Source organism: Anolis sagrei, chromosome 11, assembly GCF_037176765.1.
Source record: "Anolis sagrei isolate rAnoSag1 chromosome 11, rAnoSag1.mat, whole genome shotgun sequence".
Classification (NCBI taxonomy): Eukaryota; Metazoa; Chordata; class Lepidosauria; order Squamata; family Dactyloidae; genus Anolis; species Anolis sagrei.
In genome coordinates this window covers 3,845,390-3,856,617 of record NC_090031.1, presented here as the reverse complement: position 1 = coordinate 3,856,617, position 11,228 = coordinate 3,845,390, and the positions used below count along the sequence as shown (strand labels likewise).

The 11,228-nt window shown below is 46.9% G+C and overlaps 1 protein-coding gene across 1 annotated transcript; it reads right to left on the bottom strand.

Annotated features, from left to right (window-relative positions):
* Window positions 1-1,409: 1,409 nt before the first annotated feature.
* Window positions 1,410-9,066, bottom strand: TOR1B (torsin family 1 member B). The gene is made up of 5 exons (XM_060757629.2): window positions 8,805-9,066; window positions 7,229-7,494; window positions 5,774-5,949; window positions 5,551-5,678; window positions 1,410-3,990 (listed from the first exon to the last, which is right to left on the bottom strand). The coding sequence occupies exons 1-5, from the start codon at window positions 9,049-9,051 to the stop codon at window positions 3,749-3,751; spliced, it is 1,059 nt and encodes a 352-aa protein (XP_060613612.2). The 5' UTR covers window positions 9,052-9,066; the 3' UTR covers window positions 1,410-3,748.
* Between the last annotated feature and the right edge of the window lie 2,162 nt (window positions 9,067-11,228).

Below are 11,228 nucleotides of genomic sequence, written 5' to 3'. Positions count from 1 at the left end.
TATTAAAAATTGACTTTTCCAACACTGGGTACCCAAGCTAGCACCTGTATATATGTGTGTGTGTGTATAATATTTTATATAATATAATATAGATATGTATATGTATAATATTTTATATATATTATATATATGTATATATGGTAAAGGTTTTCCCCTGACATTAAGTCCAGTCAGACTCTGGGGTGTGGTGCTCATCTCCATTTCTAAGCCGAAGAGCCGGCACTGTCCCTAGACACCTCCAAGGTCACATGGCCGGCATAACTGCAGGGCATGCCTTCTGCCAGAGCAGTCCCTACTGATCTACTCACATTTACATGTTTTCAAACTGCTAGGTTGGCAGAAGATGGGACTAACAGCGGGAGCTCACGCTGCTACCTGGATTCGAACCTGTGACTTTTCGATCAACAAGTACAGCAGTTCAACCCACTGTGCCACCAGGGCCCACATCTATATAAATAAAAATGTAATGTTCGGTTGTGGGATTGACATAACTCAAAAACCACTGGGCGAATGGACACCAAATTTGGACACGAGACACCTCTCAGGCCAACGAGTGACCAGCACTCATAAAAACACTGAAAAACACAGCAGAAGGGACTTAAAAATACATTACAATGCATGCGCAAAACCACATATATATACACAAACACACATATATACACACATATATGCATACACACACACAAAACACATATACAGAAAGGATGAAGGAAAGGAGAGAAGGAGGGATGGAAGGAGAGCAGGAAGGAGGGAGAGAAGGAAGGAAAAAAAGAAGGGTAGAGAAGGAAGGGAGGAGAGGAGGGAGAAAGAGGGAAGGAGAGAAGGAAAGAAAGGGAGAGAAGAAGGGAAAGAAGGAGGAAGGAGTGAAAGAAGGAAAGAAGGGTAGAGAAGGAAGGAGGAAGAGGGAGAAGAGAAGGGAAAGAAGGAGAGAAGGAAGGAATTAAAGAAGGGTAGAGAAGGGAGGAGAGAAGGAGGGAAAGGAGGAGGGAAGGAGATAAAGAAGGAAAGACAGAAGGGTAGAGAAGGAAGGAAGGAGAGAAGGAGGGGGAGAATGAAATAAAAAAATGAAAGAGGGAAGGAAGGAGAGAAGGAACGAAAGAAAGAGGGAGGGAGGGAAGGAAGGAAAGAGACAAGACAGGATGGAATCAAAGAGCAAAGGAAGCGAGAAAAGAAACAGAGAAGGAAGAAATAAGGGAAAGAAAAAGAAGGAAGGAAAGAAAGGAGAGAAAGAGGGAGGGAAGGTTGGCCATAGCAAGGTGTGGCGGGTACAGCTAGTGTGTGTGTGTCTGTGTGTATATATATATATACACACACACATGCCAATAAAGCCTTGCAAAAGGTTTATTTCCTTGTCGGTCCTTCTTAGCAATTTCCCCCCCTTTAAAAAACACCTGAGATTTCCAAACACGAAGGGGACACATATTCCTTTTATTGAAGCCATCGGGAGGCAATCCAGGCACATTTCACGCATTCAGACTCATTACAACAGAAGGGATGAAAAATGCAACAGTGGGACAAGTAAAATGACCCCTTTCCCCCCATGTAAAACATTATTTAAAGCATATTCAAAATGAATTAATTCACAATCACATTCTCGCATTCCTTGGCTCCAAAGCGGTTCAATGTAAACAGACTCTGCCCATGAAACAGGTGACCCAATCCATCCCTTTTATACATTGATCTCTTGTCATTCCTGTTCTCAAATATATAGAAATATACATTATTTATACAGCAGTGGTTCTCGACCTTCCAGATGCCACGACCTCTGAATACAGTTCCTCATGTTGTAACTCCCAACCTTAAAATTATTTTAATTGTTGTCATGAGTCATAATGTAAACATCCTGATATCCAGGATGTATTTTCGTTGTTCCTTCTCTTTCTCTCTGGGATTGGGCATGGAGGGGCCACTCCACCCTTCCCTCCCTAGGTCAACCTTCCCTCCCCTTGACCTCCATTTATGGCGGTGTTTCTCAACCTGGAGGTCGTGATTGGGTTTCAGAGGGGTCACCAAAGACCACCAGAAAAGACATATTTCATGTTACACAATCGTTGACCACTATTCAGATATTTACACCACATTGAGTCCACATTGCAGTCAAAGAATCCTATGAAAATCTAGTGTTTAGGGACTGGAGGGCTCATATATATATATATATATATATATAAAATATCATATATATTATATTCCAAAGGCAAACCCTTTGCAAAGGCCTCTATTATGCACAATTCCTCACCAACCAAATAAGGCACTCCAGATCTATCTTGAGTTTTGGTCCCAACTGGAATCAATTTATTGAGTTATCCACTGACTTCTGTTTTGTTAGATATTGGCGTTCCTTTCCTTCCCATGTTGACCCCTTGGAGATCATTCTGTGTCTGGAAGAGCGGAAGGAGATTGCAAACAGATATATCCTGTTGCCGGATGCGAAGCCACGGCTTCGGTTGTGGGAAACATCGCCGTTTTGCATCCGGATACAGAGACGCAGCCAGAATAGTCTGCAATTCCAGCAACTCTGATAAATCTGTTCCATCTCATGGTGAGGTACTGGGTCAAATAGCAATGAATGGGGAAACACAATTCTTCCTATTCAGAACCGTGAATAGGATTCAGAACTAGAAGAATATATTTTTTGTATCCAGAAGCTATTGGACTCCAAATCCCAGCATGCCTTGCCACTGGGTGAGCTGGGTAAGCCTGCTGGGATTTTTAGTCCCACTGATTCATCAGTTATTTTTGATTGCCAGCCAGATTTTACAATAAAGAAAACATTGGACTCCAACTCCCAGGATGCTTTGCTATTGGGTGAGCTGGATAAGGCTGCTAGGACTTGTAGTCCCGCCGATCTATCAGTCCTTTTTTATTCCCAATTAGATATTGCACTACAAAAGTAATTGGACTCCAACTCCTAGCATGCCTGACCATTGGGTGAGCTGGATAAGCCTGCTGGGATTTGTAATCCTGCCAATCTATGTCCCATTGATCTATCAGTCATTTTTTATTCCCAGCCAAATCTTGCAATACAGAAGTCACTGGACTCTAACTCCCAGCATGCCTGACCATTGGGTGAACTGGATAAGCCTGCTGGGACTTGTAGTCCCATTGATCTATCAGTCATTTTTTATTCCCAGCCAAATCTTGCAATACAGAAGTTACTGAACTCAAACTCCCAGCATGATTTGTTATTGGGTGAGCTGGATAAGCCTGCTGGGATTTGTAGTCCTGCCAATCTATCAGTCCTTTTTGATTCTCAGCCAGATCTTGCAATACAGAAGTTACTGGACTCCAACCCCAGCATGCTTTGTCATTGGGTGAGCTGGATAAGCCTGCTGGGACTTGTAGTCCCATTGATCTATCAATCCTTTTTTATTCCCAGCCAGATTTTGCACTACAGATGTCACTGGACTCTAACTCCCAGCATGCCTGACCATTGGGTGAGTTGGATAAACCTGCTGGGACTTGTAATCCCACCATTCTATCAGTCCTTTTTGATTACCAGTCAGATCTTGCAATACAGAAGTAACTGGACTCCAACCCCCAATCATTGGGTGAGCTGGACAAGCCTGCTGGGACTCATAGTCCTGCCGATCGATCAGTAGTTTTGATTGTCAATGTTTACCAAGGATTTCTATAGCACGAAAGACCATATTTGAGACCAAAGGGCGACCCTAAAAAAACCCGAAAGGTCCGTTGATTTCTCTTGGAAAGTGCGTCCTTTTGGGGAAACCCCTCGTCCTGAGACCTGCCTTCAGTAGAAGTCCAGCTTGGTCTGCACCGTCTTGCAGCCCTTGTCGGAGAAGATCCGCTCGTCTTTGGGGAAGAAGGTCATCTCGTCGGCGACATTTCGGACAACTTCTTCGTCGACCCGGAGGCCGCGGGAGGCCATCTCCGCCCGGACACACATCTTGACGTGTTTGTACTCCAAGGGCAGGAAGGGCACGTAATAGTCGATGAGGTTCCGGTCAATGAGGCTGCTGTGCCAGAGGCCACCTGGTCGAAAACAAGACAGCGTTGACCATTCAGAAAGAGAATTCAGGAATCCGAGAGAAAATAAGAATATGAAGTTTTAGAGAACTCAATTTCAGTGTCTAAATTGGAGAAAAAAGGAAGAAAGAACTGGCCTCAAATGGAGGTGCGAGTATTATGCGAGGAAAACAAAAATACAATTTTTGGCATCCCCAAACAATGGGGTGCTGCTATTATGAGGTGGTGACTATTATGCAATGAAATTAGTATTATTAGTACAATGTACAAGTTCCACTCTTCTCTTCCTCCCTCCTTCCTCCAAAACCTGGATCCTTGACTCCATTCCAGGTTTTGAAAACTGCCCCCAGGCCTTGGAGGAAGGAGGGAGGAGAGAAGAGTGGAGCTTGTAATAACATTGTACTAATAATACTGATTTCATTGCATAATAGTCACCACCTCATAATAGCAGCACCCCATTGTTTGGGGATGCCAAAAATTGTATTTTTGTTTTCCTCACATAATAGTCGCACCTCCATTTGAGGAAAGAAAAGCAGTGCTTCATAGACCTAAGTTTTGCATTGATGCCGTTACCTTCCCGCAGAAGTGGTAAGTTGACAGAAGCTGTGGCTAACAGCAGGAGCTCAACCAACTCCCCATATTCGAACCAGCATCGAATCTGGAGTGCCTCCAGATTCTGAAGACACCTCCAAGATCATGTGGCTGGCATGACTGCATGGAGCGCCGAAGCATTACCTATTGATCTACTCATATTTGCATGTTTTCAAACTGCTAGGTTGGCAGATGCTGGGGCTAGCAGCAGGAGCTCATCCCACTCCCCAGATTCAAACCGCTAGCCTTTGCATTTGGCAGCTTAGCGGTTTAACCCACTGCACCCTCAGTATGTATTGCTGAATTAAGCAGGAAAGAGCACTTTCAAACCAGGAACAGAACATTTGGCAAAAAAATTTTTTCCTCGCGTAATAGTCTCAACCCTTTTTTGATGGGGAAAGGGGTGTGTGACTATTTTCCTCGCATAATAGTCTCACCCTTTTTTGATGGGGAAAGGGGTGTGTGATTATTTTCCTCGCATAATAGTCTCACCCTTTTTTGATGGGGAAAGGGGTGTGTGACTATTTTCCTCGCGTAATAGTCTCACCCCTTTTTTTGATGGGGAAAGGGGTGTGTGATTATTTTCCTCGCGTAATAGTCTCACCCCTTTTTTTGATGGGGAAAGGGGTGTGTGACTATTTTCCTCGCATAATAGTCTCACTCCTTTTTTTGGAGGGGAAAGGGGTGTGTGACTATTTTCCTCGCGTAATAGTCTCACCCCTTTTTTTGATGGGGAAAGGGGTGTGTGACTATTTTCCTCGCGTAATAGTCTCACCCCTTTTTTTGATGGGGAAAGGGGTGTGTGACTATTTTCCTCGCGCAATAGTCTCACCTTTTTTTGATGGGGAAAGGGGTGTGTGACTATTTTCCTCACGTAATAGTCTCACCTTTTTTTGATGGGGAAAGGGGTGTGTGACTATTATGCAATGAATCACGGCATATTTTAAGTCGACAATAATATTATTTCCGGCTCACTGTTCTTGTTGTTGAAAGCGCCGACGGACAGCACGGACTCTAGATCTCTGAGCTGGATCTTTTCTCTCACTTCGCCTCTCCGCCAGAAGTCGAGGGCCACTTTGGTGATGAGGTCCCCCCCTGCGTTACTAGAGGAGGAAAAGCAAAACATTAGAGAGCTTTGTGCCACAGCGGCTCAAGTGGCATCGAGCCACATGCGTCCGACAGTGTGGACCATACCGACCTGAGGAAGAGGAAGATGGCCTTCCGGTAGGAGACGCCATCGATGTTGTCGTAATAGTCGAGGAAGGGCTTGATGGCATCGAGGAGCCCCGGGTGGAGCTTGTCCATTTCGTCGAAGATGAAGACGGACCTCGCGCAGGCGCTGACGTTGCCCCGGATCCATCGCTGCAACTGGTCCTGAAGGTGGAGAAGACACAAGAGGAGCCATGTTTCAAAAATGGTTGGGAATGACAACCTTCCTCAAGCCTTCTCTAATAACATTTATCTATGATCTTACTGTTTACTGTTTACTGTTACTATGCTTACTGTTTCCTGTATGTATGTTCTGGTATGCAGCTTCCTTTACTCTATGGTTACTGAGAAGTTATAGAACAGGCTGCTTACTGTTTCCTGTATGTATGTTCTGATATGCAGCTTCCTTTACTCTATGGTTCCTGAGAAGTTATAGAACAGGCTGCTTACTGTTTCCTGTATGTATGTTCTGATATGCAGCTTCCTTTACTCTATGGTTCCTGAGAAGTTATAGAACAGGCTGCTTACTGTTTCCTGTATGTATGTTCTGATATGCAGCTTCCTTTACTCTATGGTTCCTGAGAAGTTATAGAACAGGCTGCTTACTGTTTCCTGTATGTATGTTCTGGTATGCAGCTTCCTTTACTCTATGGTTCCTGAGAAGTTATAGAACAGGCTGCTTACTGTTTCCTGTATGTATGTTCTGGTATGCAGCTTCCTTTACTCTATGGTTCCTGAGAAGTTATAGAACAGGCTGCAGACCACGTGTTCTTTTCTATTATTATTATTATTATTATTATTATTATTATTATTATTCTGCCTGAAGGTGGGGCACATAGTTTAGCAGCCAGGGATCAATTCTATGAGATCCTGGGATTTGTAATTTTGTAGGTCCCAGCAATCTCTGGCAGAGGAGGTTCAAAGGGCCTTGTCAAACTAGAACTCCCAGGATTCCATTATTATTATTATTATTATTATTATTATTATTATTATTATTATTATTACCACCTTCCTCAAGTTGGGGTATATAGAACTCCATAAATTTGGTATTTGTTATTTTGTCGGTCCCAGTACTCTCTAGCAGGAGAGGCTCAAAAGGCCTTGTCAAACTAGAACTCCCAGAATCCCATTATTATTATTACTATTATTATTATTATTACCACCTGCCTCAAGCTGGGGTAGACAGAACTCCATAAATTTGGGATTTGTAATTTTGTCGGTCCCAGCCTGGCAGGAGAGGCTCAAAGGGCCTTGTCGAACTAGAACTCCCAGGATCCCATTATTATTGTTGTTGTTGTTAATGTTAGTCTGGCCTGCCCCGAGTTTAACTACTGTGGATGAGTTCTATGAGGCCGTAGCCGGGATGCCCGTCTAGTCCTGAGGAGAGAAGGCCGGAGCCGTGGGGCGCGACTACGTCTCTCTCTCTCTGCCCCACCCTACCCACCTTGTAGAGCTTGACGTGGTGCTGGTGGGGGAAGTGGAGGGTGGCCAGGAAGAGGTGGACGAAGGCGCTGCGCAGTCCCCGCGGGTGGAGGTTCTCGGCCAGGATCTGGCTGAGCAGGTTCTTCCCGGTGCCGGCCCAGCCGTGGAGGGAGAGCGCCAAAGGCTTCTTGGGCTCCGGGTTCTGGACAAAGCCCGAGACCGCCTTCAGGACCACCTCCGAGGCCAGGTGCTGACCAAAGAGCCTCTTCTCCAAGGACAGGCGCAGCGCTGCAAGAGAGAGGCAGTGAGGAGACGACACCCTCCAGTCTCACCCCCTCCTCCCATTATGTAGGAAAGGCACCATCTGATCCCTCCCGACAGATGGCCACACCGCCTCACCGGTTCATAAGAAGGAGGGCTACAGAACCATAAGAGTTGGAAGGGACCCCAAAGGCCATCTTGTCCAACCCCCTTCCGTCATAAAAGAAAAGCACAATCCAATCCCTCCTGACAGATGGCCATCCCGCCTCACCGGTTCATAAGAAGGAGGGCTAAAGAATCGAGATCTAATAATATAATATATAATATAATATAATGTAACATATATTGTATATGCATCAAACCACACTCTACGGATGGCCATCCAGTCTCACAGTAATTATAAGATATATGCAATCTAATCCCTCCCGAGAGATGGCCATCCAGCCTCATAGACATCAGTAGGTTCATTTGAGGTGAGAAGGGCAGCATATAAATGTAAATAAATAAATATGAGTTGGAAGGGACCCCAAAGGCCATCTTGTCCAACTCCCTTCTGTCGTAAAAGAAAAGCACAATCCAATCCCTCCTAAAAGATGGCCATTCAGTGTCATAGACATCGGCAGATTCAAAAGAAGGAGGGTTATAGAATCACTATCGGAAGGAACCCCCTCTAGAAGGCCATCTAATCCAACCCCCTCCTGCCATTATGCAGGAAAAGCACAATCTAATCCCTCCCGAGAGATGGCCATCCAGCCTCACAGGCATTAGAAGGTTCATGAGAAAGAGGGCTATACTAGAGTTGGTAGGGACCCCAAAGGCCATCCAGTCCAACCCCTCCTGCCATTATGTAGGAATAGCACAATCTAATCCCTCCCGAGAGATGGCCATCCAGCCTCATGGCCATCAGCAGGTTCACAAGAGGGATACAGCATCCTAGAGTTAGAAGGGACCCCAAAAGCCATCCAGCCCAACCCCCTTCTGCCACAAAGGAAAAGCACAATCAAACGACACCCTACGGATGGCCATCCAGTCTCACAGTAATTATAAGGTATATGAAAGCTATAGGGCTATAGAGAAGAGTCATGGAGTTTGGAAGGGACCCCAAGAGCCTTTAAGTCCAACCCCCTCCTGCCATTATGCAGGAAAAGCACAATCTAATCTCTCCAGAGAGATGGCCATCCAGCCTCACAGGCATCAGAAGGTTCATGAGAAAGAGGGCTATACTGGAGTTGGTAGGGACCCCAAAGGCCATCCAGTCCAACCCCTCCTGCCATTGTGCAAGGAAAGCACAATCTAACCCCTCCAGAGAGATGGCCACCCTGACCCTGGGGCCTTACCAGTGGCGTTGAGCCCGTCTCCCTCGGTGGGGCAGCACTCCACGAAGCGGCAGTAGAAGCGGGGCGAGGAGAGGAAGCCGGTCAGGGCCGAGGCAGCCCCGATGGCCAGGCCCACGCTCAGCGGCTCCAGCGCCCACGCCACCCGCGCCCCGCAGAGCAGCACCAGCAGCAGCAGCCCCCAGGCCGGCATGGCGGGAAGCGCTGCCCACACAGCCCCGCGCATGCGCACGAGGAGCCGCCACGCCATCTTGCTCCAGGGCGGCTTTAGTGCTACGAAAGCTTAAGGGAAAGTGGCGCCGCCATCTTGGTCGAGGGCAACTAAGGCATTTTAAAGGCTGAGGATGCAGGGCCGCCATCTTGGTCGAGGGCAACTAAGGTGTTTTAAATGCTGAGGAAGCAGGGCCGCCATCTTGCTCAAGGGCAACTAAAGTCTCTTAAATGCTGTGGAAGCAGCGCCGCCATCTTGGTCGAGGGCAACTGGAGTATCTTAAATGCCAAGGAAGCAGTGCCGCCATCTTGCTCAAGGGCAACTAAAGTATCTTAAATGCTGAGGAAGCAGCGCCGCCATCTTGCTCAAGGGCAACTGAAGTATTTTAAATGCTGAGGAAGCAGGGCCGCCATCTTGGTCGAGGGCAACTAAGGTATTTTAAATGCTGAGGAAGCAAGGCCGCCATCTTGGTCGAGGGCAACTAAGGTATTTTAAATGCTGAGGAAAGCAGTACCACCATCTTGGTCGAGGGCAACTAAAGTCTCTTGAATGCTGAGGAAGCAGCGCCGCCATCTTGCTCAAGGGCAACTGAAGTATTTTAAATGCCGGGCAACAAGTCTCTTACTGTCAATGCCGAGAAAGCAGCGCCGCCATCTTGGTCGAGGGCAACTGGAGTATCTTAAATGCTGAGGGAGCAGCGCCGCCATCTTGCTCAAGGGCAACTAAAGTCTCTTAAATGCTGATGAAGCAGAGCCGCCATCTTGCTCTAGGGCAACTAAAGTATTTTAAATGCAAGGCAACTAGTCTCTTAGAGTAAGTGCTAAGGAAGCAGAGCCGCCATCTTGCTCAAGGGCAACTGAAGTATTTTAAATGCCGGGCAACACGTCTCTTACTGTCAGTGCTGAGGAAGCAGTGCCGCCATCTTGCTCGAGGGCAACTAAAGTCTCTTAAACGCTGAGGAAGCAGCGCCGCCATCTTGCTCGAGGGCAACTAAAGTCTTAAAGGCTGAGGAAGCAGCGCTGCCATCTTGCTCTAGGGCAACTGACGTGGCTTAAATACGTCGCCATCTTGCTCGAGGGCATCTCCAGCCTCTTGTTAAATGCTGGGGAAGCAGCTCCGCCATCTTGGTCAAGGGCAAGTCTATTGTTGAAGGGCAACTGAAGTCTCTTAAAGGCTGGGGAAGCAGCACCTTTCTTCTCCCAAATGTGGTCAAACCGACTTAAATTTACAATATGGATGCAGCCAGAGTTAAACCGCTGAAGCGCAGAATAATCTCTGAGGGTCAACCTTGGGGTTGCAATTGCATTCGCCCTTTTTGCCGCAGCATCACGCCGCTGTATCTGTGGAAGGTATTTTCTCAAAATGTAGTAGTGGCACCTGCACGTACAACCAGCTCAATTATGCACAGATTTATTCAATTTTTTTTTCATCCCTCTTAAATCCAGAAGCTGCAGGTTTCAACGGGCAGAGCCAAGCCTGGAGGCCTGGCCTGATGACTCAGTGGGATTTGCAGTCTAGACGTGGTTTCATTATATATTCACAACTGTAATCCGCGAGGTGTTTATACCCTTCTAGGAAGGGAGAAGTTCAGCCGATGTTCAAGCAGCAGAAGCTTCCCATTTTCGATGGAGATTAGAAGTTAGAGAGCTTACATTGAAACTTGGGTGGGACTAGGCCAGGCATGGGCCAACTTGGGCCCTCCAGGTGTTTTGGACATTCCTAACAGCCTACTGAAATCGAGCAATTTCGTTATCCGCGGCCCGGATAGTGAGATCCGAGCCGCGGATAACGAAAACCTGAAGGTTTTCGTTATCCGCGGCTCGGATCTCACTATCTGGGCCGCGGATAACGAAATTGCTCGATTTCAGTAGGCTGTTTGGCTGCCCTGTAGGTCCATGTGCCTAGCAAGACAAAGCTACCCAATCGATACGTCTCACCAAGTTGAAGAAGAAGCCACCGAGGGGGTTATTCAAGTGATGCCAGCTTGCGGTAATCTGCCAAAGGAAGCTGAGATGTCATAACATTGAGAAACACACATTTTTATACAGTCCTTTGACATTCCCACTTGCCGTGATTAGCTGAGCTACGTCAACGTCACGATCAGCTGGGAGGGATTCCCTTGGAGAGGCGGGACTGCAGTGCCCGCCATCCAATTGGAGAGCATTCCCCGCTTCCGATGCAGATTTCTGCTCCCTTATGGCAGACCAGAGGACAGG

What these genes read in the sequence shown, in the direction of transcription:
- TOR1B (XM_060757629.2), bottom strand. Translation starts at nt 9,051, where the DNA reads ATGGCGTGGCGGCTCCTCGTGCGCATGCGCGGGGCTGTGTGGGCAGCG. An exon ending in GCCATCTTCCTCTTCCTCAG is followed by an intron (nt 5,679 to 5,773) that starts GTCGGTATGGTC and finishes TTCCTCCTCTAG; the next exon opens with TAACGCAGGGGGGGACCTCA. An exon ending in CGCTTTCAACAACAAGAACA is followed by an intron (nt 3,991 to 5,550) that starts GTGAGCCGGAAA and finishes GTTTTCGACCAG; the next exon opens with GTGGCCTCTGGCACAGCAGC.